Source organism: Thamnophis elegans, chromosome 1 (genome assembly GCF_009769535.1).
Source record: "Thamnophis elegans isolate rThaEle1 chromosome 1, rThaEle1.pri, whole genome shotgun sequence".
Lineage (NCBI taxonomy): Eukaryota > Metazoa > Chordata > Lepidosauria > Squamata > Colubridae > Thamnophis > Thamnophis elegans.
This window is the reverse complement of record NC_045541.1, coordinates 145,327,374-145,339,587: the sequence shown is the minus strand read 5'-3', so window position 1 is coordinate 145,339,587 and position 12,214 is coordinate 145,327,374. Positions and strand designations below refer to the sequence as shown.

At 35.0% G+C, this 12,214-nt stretch overlaps 1 protein-coding gene across 1 annotated transcript in view; it reads left to right on the top strand.

Moving 5' to 3' along the window:
• The window catches only part of SETD3 (SET domain containing 3, actin histidine methyltransferase), a 56,905-nt gene extending 45,011 nt beyond the window's left edge, over positions 1 to 11,894 (top strand). Inside the window, exons 9-13 of the mRNA XM_032234083.1 lie at positions 2,081 to 2,155; positions 6,164 to 6,330; positions 7,249 to 7,334; positions 8,765 to 8,925; positions 9,948 to 11,894. Coding sequence (XP_032089974.1) covers positions 2,081 to 2,155; positions 6,164 to 6,330; positions 7,249 to 7,334; positions 8,765 to 8,925; positions 9,948 to 10,388 — 930 coding nt within the window. The 3' untranslated portion in view covers positions 10,389 to 11,894. The remainder of the gene's footprint in view (positions 1 to 2,080; positions 2,156 to 6,163; positions 6,331 to 7,248; positions 7,335 to 8,764; positions 8,926 to 9,947) is intronic.
• Positions 11,895 to 12,214: the final 320 nt, after the last annotated feature.

The window sequence follows — 12,214 nt, the reverse complement described above, 5'->3', positions numbered from 1 at the left end:
AGTAGGTAGGTAGATAGAAGGATAGAGAGAGAGAAATACAGTAGGTAGTTAGGGAGAGAGAGTGAGTAGGTAGGTAGGTAGGTTAGTAGATAGAGGATGAGAGCAAGAGAAATATAGTAGGTAGGTAGGGAGAGAGAGAGAGAATAGGTAGGAAGGTAGATAGGTAGATGTTTCCAGGTGTATTTATCCATGTGCTGGAAAAGGAAATCACTGACAATCTGCAGCACCTAAGACTTTTTTCTGCTGGCACAGCACTTGATCAATCTAATTCTCATCAATCACTCTAACTAAAGAGCTTTCCGGGGGGGGGGGGGGTTGCACTTTGCAACCTCCCAAAAACGGCCCGTTTTTTGTGAAAACGGGCCCATTTTTTTCAAATAAAAGGCATGAATAGCCTTGGGGGGGGGCAGCTTGCAGAGTGCTCCAGGGGGGCAAAAACGAGCAAAAAATGGCCCGTTTTTCATGAAAACTGGCTGTTTTTTTGTCAAAAAAAATGCAGGCATAGCCTTATATAGAGTGCTGCTGGGGGCGGAGGGGGCAAAAACTAACCCATTTTTTGCTCATTTCTGCCCTTCTCAACCCCCAGGAGCTCTCTGAAAGCTTCCATAAGGGTATGCACAGCCATTTTGGTGAAGGGGCGGGGCTTCGGGAGGCAAAAAAATGCTGTGTTCGATATATAAGACGCACCCAGATTTTCAGCCTCTTTTTTGAGGAAAAATGTGTGTCTTATACTCCAAAAAATATGGTATCACTTTTTAAACACTATAAGAGATTATACACTGGGAAGGAAGGGATACAAATTTATTATTCATTAATTTATATCCTTTTTGCAATTATTTATTTCTATATATATGACCGTCTATCTCAACAAGTAGTAGCTAGTTACAATTAAAACCAGCAGGAATACCATTCATTAATAAAAACCATTTACGGACTCCAAATGGCATTATGACTTCCATGTCTAGGAGCTCAGCCAGTTAAGGCCAAGTAAGTTGAGACCACTTGGAATCCATAGGGCAGTTGCCATGACAGAAAATTAATTGACATTAGCAATCATTTGGAGACAAGAGGCAACCTATTTCTGAAAAGATAGGTAACTTACACGTATCTTTTCAGAAAATGAAGGTTGCTTCTTGTCTTGTATACAAAATTGTTTTTTTTTTAAATTTCCCTACCAAAAGCAAATTCTTTTACCTGGGACTGTTTATGGAAACTCCTAGTTATTGTGATATATCATATTTTTACTGCTGCTAAATTCTATGAAACACACTTCAAAGGATTAAGAATTATAGCATTTATTTTTTTATTTTGTCATGCTTGTCAACTAAAAATGCATACAAGGAAGGTCACATACAATCTTTTATTGATTTATCAATAAAGATTTAAAACCTCTCTTTCAGGATAAAATACTAAGGTGGAAGAGAAAGGAAAATATACTAAAGGACTCTAATTCTCCAAATCACATAGGATTTTCCATAATGGCAAGCAGTAATAAAAACAGTTTAGAGTGAGAAAGTCAAAAGATATTCTCTCAGCTGAATAGCTGTTTTCCAATTCTCCTCTGCAACATCTTGATGAAAATAATTGCCACTACACCTTTATTAATGGCCTTTCTATTGGAAAGAAAATGTCAAGATGTTAGAGAAGATGCTTAATATACCATAGTTTAATAAAATAAGCCTTCATGTTGCCTTCTTTGTTTTTTTTTATTAGCAATCAATAACGGCAGATTCTGAAATACATTTCTTTAAGTACAGTTAATTATTTAAACTTTTAGAATTTTTTCTTTAGAAATGGTATGTTCTTTATTAAAAAAGTATTATGGCTAGAATTATACACTATTTTTTGGCAAAGGTTGGGTATTTTTGAAAGATTTTACGTGATTTTATATGTTTTTGAAAAAAAAGCAGATTTTTCAAAAAATAATATGCATCATATTTGTTTCTGTGCTTTGCTAACTCTTGTACTGAATTCTCCAGTTTTTCTGATGTTTTGTTTACTACAATAAAATTAAATTTAAAATTACAGTAAATCCTAAGGTGCTAAGAATTTTTTATGTTTTTTTAAATCCATGATCTAGATTACTACAGGCTACAATTTAAAAGATGATCGTTGTGAATGTGTGGCGCTTCAAGATTTTAAACCTGGTGAACAGGTAACTTTGTGTCCAGATGGTTAAGTATTTACATTTTTAATGTAGAAATATATGTCTAGCTACTTTGAAGGGGGGAAAAGTCAATGCAAATGAATGGGTATTTAGTAAATAAAAACATTTTGAGTGGGAAGTTTTCCTGACTTGAAGCAGAAGTAGTGCTATGAGAAATAAAATAATGTAAGCAATTCAACTGTCAGGATTCATCCTCCAAAGGAGAATATATAACACATAATATAGATCGGTATCTGTTTTAGTCATTCAGCCGGAGTCCTACGGGATTGGGCGGCATATACATTTATTAAAAGTTAAAGTAAAGTAGTATTTCTTAAATTCATAACATCCAGGAATACATGTTGACTATTAATTCATGGATTTCTTGGCAAAGTAGTATGAGGAGCTGTTTATTAAGCTTAGTTTTATAGGAATATAATAGGCTTATTAACACATCGTGAAAAAACATTACTCAGTATTGTGAATGTCACAAACCACCAGGTTTTTTCTCTGAAAGACGTAGCTGCAGTAGACATAGATATATCTGGGGATATAATTTCCTCAACTAAAAAGATGAAGAATTTCTCCTGAAATGAGCATCTACTTAAAGGGTTCTGACTTTGTCACTAGATCCTTCACTACTTCAGTTACCTTTCCCTCCTCCTATTTTTCCCCTTTTTCCTTCTTCCTCTTTTGCTGCTGATTCTTCTGCACCTCAGGGCATGTCCATAAGGGCAGAAGGAAGGAATGAGAGAGACACAACTGCAGTAAGAAGTATAGACAGAAGAAGTGGAGGAAGAGCCTTGTCTGCAATTTAAATGACAACTATGTGATTGTTCACAGCTGCAATTTCAGCTTCTCTAAATTCCTAAATTGAATTGGAGAACGTCACCTTATTCCTGGGATCTCATAGGACAGATTCAATGATGTAATTTCAAATATCCTAATGATAATAGAATTTCGGGGGGAGGAAGGCAAATTATCAGGGGCCGATACTTCCTGGACTATATGTAGGCTATACACAGGCACTTGGATCAGTTTTATTGGCACCTCTGTATAAATCTATAAGAATTCTTAAACTTCTAGTAACTTATTTCCTAAGATGTAAAGAATTTCCAAAGGAAGTACCCTGTTGGCAGGAAGTGCTATTCTTACAATTCTTCTCTAAAACTAGTCAGAAAGGAATGAAAGGAACAAATTTAAGCAGTAATCTGTAACACTTCCCTCACAACATTATATCCAAGACAGTTGTATCTACTTCTTAACAGGGACTTTTTCAAATACCTAGGTGAGGAGCAAGCAAAAAAATAAATAAAAAATGCTGAAGCAATTATTTTAGCAAAAGAATTGGCAGCAGTTTCTGCTTCAGAATTGGTCTTTGTTCTTAGATACTATTAGAACCTAAACCTTCTGGACATTTGTTCTGAGAGATACATTCAGAACCTAACTACCTGAATGTTCTGGCAAGATCATCTGAGTTAATGATAGATTCTTTCATGGATGATCTCCAGCAACCAAAAAAGTAGATTGGAGAACAGCTTTATCAAATAAAAAAGGTGGAAACACTGAAATCAATAGCACGGGCTTTATACCAGATGGCCTCTTGGCACCAATGGACTTATTGGAAGATAACTTTCATTGTCAGGTTAGTATGTAAAGATATTTCTCATATTTAACTACTACTACAGCCTCTGTTAGTTCAAAAGAATTCCCTTCAACTAGCATTGGTTCCTGAGTTTTCACCAAAATTGAGACTATAGTGTTGGGACATTTACAGATGATAGCAATACACACATATGCATAATGACATGATCTGATTAGGGTTCCATTGATGGACAATATATGTAGACAGTTATTTTAACTAGCTGTAAGTATCCTGGAACACCAGTTCAAATGATGACCTGCTAACATGAGCAGGCATCTCAACAAAGTTTACATGAATAACCAAAAGAGATATCAGTCCAGAAGGCTTCATTATGAAGCCACGTGTCTAACCATCTGAATAAAAATACTTTGTCCCTTAAAACAGAATGCATAAAGAGGTCAATAAACATGTTGCAGGCTGCAACATGAATTTGCAAAGTCTAGTGCAGGGTGAGTAAATATTACACCCAGAAACTGTCCCAGCATATCTCAGAAAAATGGGAAGTTGACTTGTTTCCTAACTATAACAACAGACATTTCTTCTCCTGCTTTTGGAACAGAGTATCAGAGCATCACCATGACCTCTAGGGAAGAAAGAGGAGGGATTTAACCCCTGGCTGCCATGTTGTCCAAATGTACAGTCACAGTGTATGGCACCCAAATCTGGGCTGGCTCCAGCTTTGCACTTGGAAAATTAGAACAATTTCTGAAGAGTAAATCATCATATTAATTGACACATTCCTTGAGCAGGATGTCCAGTGATCATGAGAAACTTATCATATGACTTTGATAATCTTCAGAGATAGTACAAGAAACATTTCAGAATGATTGAAGCTCTTGCAGGAGATCAGTGATGCCCATGATAAGATATTTGTAGGGTAGCCATTTGAGCTAGCCTTATAGTACAAGAAACATTTCAGAATGATTGAAGCTCTTGCAGGAGATCAGTGATGCCCATGATAAGATATTTGTAGGGTAGCCATTTGAGCTAGCCTTTCATATTTGAGAGAGATCAAATTTCCTTGCAAATGGACTTTTATCTCTTTCTCACCCTACCCCACCCCATCTCATCACTGGTTACTTTGGGTTTGCAGACTCTCTTCCTTCAGCCTTTCAATTCCAAGAATGGAAGTTTTCTTCTGTCTGAAGACAGAAGAGCTGAAGTGTTTGCCTTCAAATTGAAAGTTTGTCTTTCCCTAGTCTCTGCTGTCTTCCTGGCCTGACTCATTTCTTGCCACCCCCTATAAACACTTGTTTTCATTTTATGAACAAACTCTCCAATTAAGGAGAGTTTGGGGCTGTTCCTTTCCAGGCAATCCCAAAACTCTGGATCCCAGAAGGAGAAAATATCTGCTCACTCCAGGTGGTGAATTCACTTTTCCAGAGACACTTAGTACCCATATTTTCTTAGGTTCTATCCTCTCTTTAGTTTAATTTACTGCTTATATCTTTTACACTACTATGTTGAAGTGACTATTTGACATCTTTTCCTCTGTTTTTGAAAAAAAAAGTACTTGAATAAAAATAATATTTTTCTCTTCTGTTGGGCATGGTTTTGCATTTATAGTTTCCAAAAATCTAATTACTACACCATAATGCTTGCATCCCCCTCTTCAAGTAATTTTTGCATTTTGCATCCAAAATTTCCCCTTTCTCCAGTATATCTGTTGTCCTTATCTCTGAATGTTAATGCTTTTTCTGGCCATTCATATAAGCCCTTGTTATGTTGGTTGAGAAGAGAATGAGTTTTTTAGAATTTATTATAAAGGGCCATCATGATAGCTACAATATAGCTATATATTAATAGAAGTAAATATATTGCATATCTGAAACTTCAAGAATGTTGTACTTCTCTCTGTAAAGTTTAATGATTTTGCACAGTAGATTTTCTCCAAGAAGTGGCCTTACAGAATAGCCTTCCCACTTGTGTATCAGATTTCAAATGAGGCACAATATACAATATTTTTATTTGTTCAAAGCAATAAGCCGTTGTTTCTCACTAATCCATTATTTGATTATCTTTTAACACATTTCTTATCAGCTCATATTCAACAGTCAGAAAAAGACTATCCTTATATGTGACAAATTCCAGCATTGCTTGCAGCTCAAAAGAGAATCAATTGAGCATTAATGATCTATATGTATTAATCCAGTGCAGAAATATATTGAGGCTTTGAGCAATGTGAAATGTTTGAGTGCAAGCAATTTGTGGAAAATTTGTGTTGTACTTGGTTGAAATACAGTATTTTTACTCATTTGTGCTCCTTTGTACTATAGTTTGGGGCAGCGAGGTTATTTGTCTAAAGTGCCAATTGTCATTCCAAGATTTGATGCTAAGCTGTTTTTCTGTTCCTTCTCTTTTCATCTTTTTAGATTTACATTTTTTATGGCACTCGGTCAAATGCTGAATTTGTGATCCACAGTGGATTTTTCTTTGATAATAATTCACATGACAGAGTGAAAATAAAGCTTGGAGTAAGTAAAAGTGACAGGCTGTATGCTATGAAGGCAGAAGTCTTAGCTCGTGCTGGAATCCCAACGTAAGTAAAATTAAGAGAGATAGCTTTTATCTTAAAGTATTGTAATCTTGAAAACCCAGTAGAACATTAATTAATGAACTTTCAGATATTGTTGATAGATGCTAAAATAGCCATCATATAATTTGTTTTACATTGCATACTATGCCATGTTTACTTATTATACATTTTATTTAAACATCTACGGACAAATAAATTATCTGAAGGTATGGGTCATGGCCCAGTTTTCCCATTTTACTTTTTACTTCTCTTCAGTAGAAATATGATGCAGCCATGGTATTGTTTTTAACAGTAGTGCTGCCAATATTCTTCGTGTTTGAGCAGATTATTGTGTGCTATGCAAACATTGTTTGTTTTTTAGGGGGCATTGGATCCCCAAATAAATTGAATAGGATTTATTCTATATGTTTCATGGTTAATGATAGTATGTTATAACTCATAGTGTAGATTGGAAATTCGACTTGAAACAACTAGTTGTTTCAATAACTAACTTATTCTGGAAGAGAAATTGTGTAACTTTTATGTGGAAGAGTTTGGAATAGTTTGTTTAATTATCTGAAACTGAGTTGATCCCTTGTAATCCTCATTGTAAGAGTAATACCGTGTTTCCCCAAAAATAAGACAGTGTCTTGTTTTCTTTTGGACCCCCGACCTCCCCCCCCCCCGAAATAAGCGCTTGGCCTTATTTTTGGGGAGATCTTACTATTTTTGAGGTGCAGGAGCTGGCGAGCGTGGTCAGCTCATGGTTGCTGTTGTGTTGCAATATTTGGGGGGAGGGCTTATTTTAGCCCATGCGCTCAAAAGCTTGATTGGGCTTATTATCTGGGTAGCTCTTATTTTCAGGGAAACAGGATATAATATAAACTAAGGCTTTTTATATTAAATAATCATCATAAACTGATTAATTCTTTATTTTATTAGTTCCAGTGTTTTTGCTTTGCATTCAACGGAGCCGCCAATCTCTGCCCAACTACTGGCTTTTCTTAGAGTATTTTGTATGACTGAAGGTAAAAAAAGAACTTTACAAACACTGGCATCTGATTTGTTTATTAAGTAATAATAAAAATAGGATTAAGAGAGGCTTACCCTTCAAGCATCTATTTTAAAACAAATATTATTAGGCCACTGTAGCTTAATAGTCCATTAAAGCAAAATAAAATAATTGTCTGCTTACAAAAGCTCCCATATGTCTATACATAGGCTTCCTAGTTGTTTGATATTAAGCTTTATTTAATAATTGGTTGGATTATAATTAAAAGATCTACTTTAAAATCTAGAAGATAGCTTGAATAGCTTTTATTTTCATCCATATTTTTGTTATAATATTGGTAAATCCTTCGTTGTTTTGTCAAGTTAATTTTACACTTTTTTGTTGTTATCTGCTCTCTCTCTCTTTTATCAAATATAGTGCTCTGAATTAGTAACTTCCTGCCTGGGATGTTCTGATGAGGCAAATATTCTATATTTGTTAGCAGCAAGACCTACATAAATATCTAAAGCAATCACTTAATTTTGTTTGAGAAGTATAAATAGGCTATGGATTTACCTTTTGCTGATTTTTCTCTTCTAGGGTGGTTTACAATTCTATTAAATTCTTCTTTTGTCCTTTTCTTTGGTTTGATTTTATCTGACTTCGTTTAATGATTTGTTTAATGTTTTGGTCTTTAATTGTAAATAAACTCAACATCTCCCCCCCGCCCCCGGTTAGTTATTTTGCCACTAAATTGTGACAGTGTGACTTTAGGATGCAGGGAAGGCAAGTAAGAAAAGAAGAAATAATTCACATCTCTTCAAATAGGCATCACAGACTTAGCTGAGGTTTGCCACAATTTTTTGTGCAATTTTTTAGACTTGGAGGCTGAAATGGCTTAAGACCTCTAGAGGCACTGAATCTCTTTTAAAAAGTCCCCATCCTATTGCAGCATTTTTTCTCATTCTTCTGAAGGAGAAATTTTAAGGTACAAAATGAAATTATTCTTTCATTTGCTTGTTTCCTAGTTTAAAAAAGAGAAAAATATTTTCCATGTAACCCTGAAAAAAGAGTCTCGGTATCATTGCTCCCTCTACTGATAAAGGAAAAGCCTGCACTTGACTTGCAAGGAATTATCTTACCAATCTGCCCCCCCCCCCCCCCCCCGCCAACACTTTATAAATGTTAAAGTAGCAAATTAATAAATCTTTTAAATAATAGAATGAAATAAAAATGAGGAATAACATGTAAAAATAATAAACGAGAGGAAAGCAGCTTCATCCACAAAAGCGTGGTGAAGCCCTTGATCTGATACATGTTGTTCAGCCTTGTAATAAAGACAAAATGTGAATTGTTTTATTTTAGAGCATCAACCTTGAATACATATTCTTTACTAATGGTCAATTATTATCCTGGTTGATGGCCAGTGAAGTGAAGCATTTGCTGACAGTATTTTATCCTTTGTAGATGAGCTGAAAGAACACTTGATAGGGGAACATACCATTGACAGAATCTTCACCCTTGGTAATTCAGAATTTCCAGTGAGCTGGGAAAATGAGGTGAAACTTTGGACTTTCCTGGAAGCCAGGGCATCTCTCCTCTTGAAAACCTACAAGACTACTGTTCAAGTAAGACTTTAAAAAGCTTGAAATTTCATATGTTTATAAACTTTACAATTTCTTAGGTTTAATTCCAAATATCAGTGATGTGGGTTTTAAAAGCTTTGCATTCTTGTGGTTCTTTACTTTTCCAGAAACTACTACTGCTTTTCTTCTTATGTATCTAAGTTATTTTTAAATATGTGTTTTCATGTAAGGGAGATGTTGCAAATGGTTTCTTACATTTTAAATGTAAAAAAATAGATTCTGAGTTGGTTTGAATCATAATTAAGGGGAACAGAAGCTAGCTTTCTGTGCATGACAATATGATCCAGACCCTTTACAAGCTACATTTGAAATCTTACTGCTTCTTTCACATTGCTGGATGACAGGGATAGGGAAAGTTTTGAAAACATATGCTTAATGGCCACTTTTCAGCCCACTCAGAGCTATGGTGGTGCTGTGGTTAGAATGCAGTATTGCAGGCTAAGTCGCTGCTCACTCCAGGAGTTCAATTCTGAACATTTTAAAGTTGACCCAGCCTTTCATCCTTCCAATGTCAGTAAAATAAGAACCCAGATTGTTGGGGGGGGAATATGCTGATTCTGTAAACAAATAGATTATATATTTGCTATTGCTATTACCTTGAAGCTTTCCTTTAGGCACATCTTTGGCATTCCAAACATTCATTTTTTTAGACCTCTGCTAATTTCCAAGATTCTGAATGTTATCCTCTTTCGTTAAACACTGTACCGATTCTCACTTGTCCAGAACCCTTGGAACAATATATCTTTATATTCTATCTTATATTGTGACTTCCCCTTGTTCATTCCTAATTGCAATACAGTCTAAACAATCAAGACAAACACCATATTCAGTTGTGTTTTCCAAAGGTCCACTTTTGGGATAGTAAGGTTCTTGAAGCAGGGATCTACTTTTTTCTCCGAGCCACAAAGAACCTTCTCTACTTGATGTCATTGCTATGTAAACCTGGTGTCTGGTTTTGTGCTTAATGTTGAGCTTCATGTTTGTTATTCCACTTGTTTCCTTAGGATGACAAATTCATTTTGGAAACACAAGACCTTACCCGTAACGCAACTATGGCTATTAAATTGCGTTTAGGAGAAAAAGAAATTTTGGAAAAAGCAATAAAAAGTGCTTCTGCTAATCGAGAGTACTATAGCAAACAAATGGCAGAAGAAGCACCCCTTCCCAGATATGAAGAAAGTAATGTTGCCTTGCTGGAGAACACTGTGGCAGATTCGAGCCTCCCAATTGTCCTGAGAAATTTGGATGAAGAGACAGAGGAGCCACAGGATCTAAAGATTGAGGAAAGCATTGGTGCAGAAGCAAATGGATTTGTGAATGGGGACAGTTCTTTGCTTAATAGGACCAAATTGGAAAATGAAAAGCTAAATCAAGAAGAAAGCAGCAGAGAGACTGAGGATACCAAAGAATCTTCTTCAGACAGTACCGATGAGGTTAAGGAATAGCTCTAAATCATTCTGATTTTATTGTGACATGGAAAACTAGCAGGTGTTCTTATTCTCCTCTTACATTGGTGTTTTCTTAACATTTCTTTCTGCAGAGGAATGAGGGGTGCTTTTTAACAAGAAAAAAAAGTTTTAAGTTATTTAAAATATTTAGCATCCCTTTTCTATTAAGATTGCCATCTTGCTTTTGGAATCCAGGAATAGGGCAAGAGAAAAATACCATTGGAACATTGTGCAGTCCTTGGTTGAGAAAATCCATATACTTCCTAGGGAAGAGGTCAACCTCATCTGCTGCTTTTCTGATCTGTTTATTCTGACTTTTAAAATTGAAAGCTTGTTGCCCAAGGAAGTGATAGGATTTGCTTTTGCTAAAATCTGAAAGCAGAAGAGAATAGGGAATGGATATCAAGATTGAAAAGTTAGGAAAGAGTCAGATATGCTACTCCCTAAACAGTAATGTGGCAATCTTATTTTTATTAGGTTTGAAATATCAGTAAGAATCTCTATTTTATTCTAATTATAGTGGTTTTTAAGAATGTTGATTTATTTTGTGGTTTGTTTTACTGTATAAGTTTCATTCTCCCTCTTTGCCTCTCCTTTCTCCTCCCACTCCCCATCCCCAAAAAATCAAAGTTTGCAACTGTGGTACATCCTCCACTTTATTTTTAAGGTGTAACTTTTATTTTGAAATGGCACTGTTATATTTGGTGAAGAAAAAAAGTGAAAGTGGATCATTCAGCCCATGCCTTTAAACTGTGTTGTTCAAAGTGAGATTGCTCCCCAGCTTTTTCAGATTTTCAGATAAGTAGAGATTTTCAGAGCAACACTTTTGACTAAGAAAATTATTAAAAGTGAAAACTTACTAATGTGTCTGCTACTTTTCATTAATGCTGCATGGCTTAACATGCTACGTTTGTACACTAATTCTAAATTTTTGCTTGTAGTTTTAGGGGAGTTAAAGGAGATTTTATTTTCAGACAACTGCTAGATCACACCCGGAATGCACAAATTAGCCTGGCCCAGAAGAAAAATGGAAATATTTTGTGTATCTTATAATGTTCCATCCCCAAAAATACATTTTGTGAATTCCTAATATGCAGAAATATTTTTGGCTTTGTGGATCTTTAAAGTCTGTTCTTTTGGAGCACAGTCTAGAGTTTTGACATCCACAAATTAGCAGTGTTTAACTGCAGAGATGAGTGGAACAGTTTTTTAATAAGTCAAAATACTTTTAATTTTGGTATATTTTTGAGTGCACCCTTGTCACTTTATGTTTTAAAAATGTATTTTTTAAGGTTTCAGACAGAATAGGCCAAGCTCTGGAACGCCAAAGCAAAAAAACTGAAATTGAAACATCACAATTTTAATGCATATTCTTTGAGTTATATTTCTAACTTGTGCAATTTTAAGCAGAACTAATATTTTGTCCTTCACTGCTTTGAAAATGGCCTTCAAAGGATATAGGAGCAGTTTTATCAAGTAAGCTCATAAAATCTTTGCTTAGTCTCTGAAAGAAAAAGAAAGAATTGAATCTAAATCTGAATTTAGTGTATGAGTTTGGAAATTCAGTTATAATGAATATAACTCCATGTATTTTCCTAAGATTAGCAGAAGCCAAAATAAACAAATATATGCAAATTTTTTACTTTGTATGAATCATCTTACAGAAACGTTTGTGTGAAATTATTACATATTTTATTGCTCATTACCCATAGTTTTATTTCACAGTAGCTGATTTGGTCTTAGGTGGCACACAAATTAAATATCAAATGTGAAACTATAAGAATAGTATAATACAACAAAGATGACGGAATAGAAATTTCATT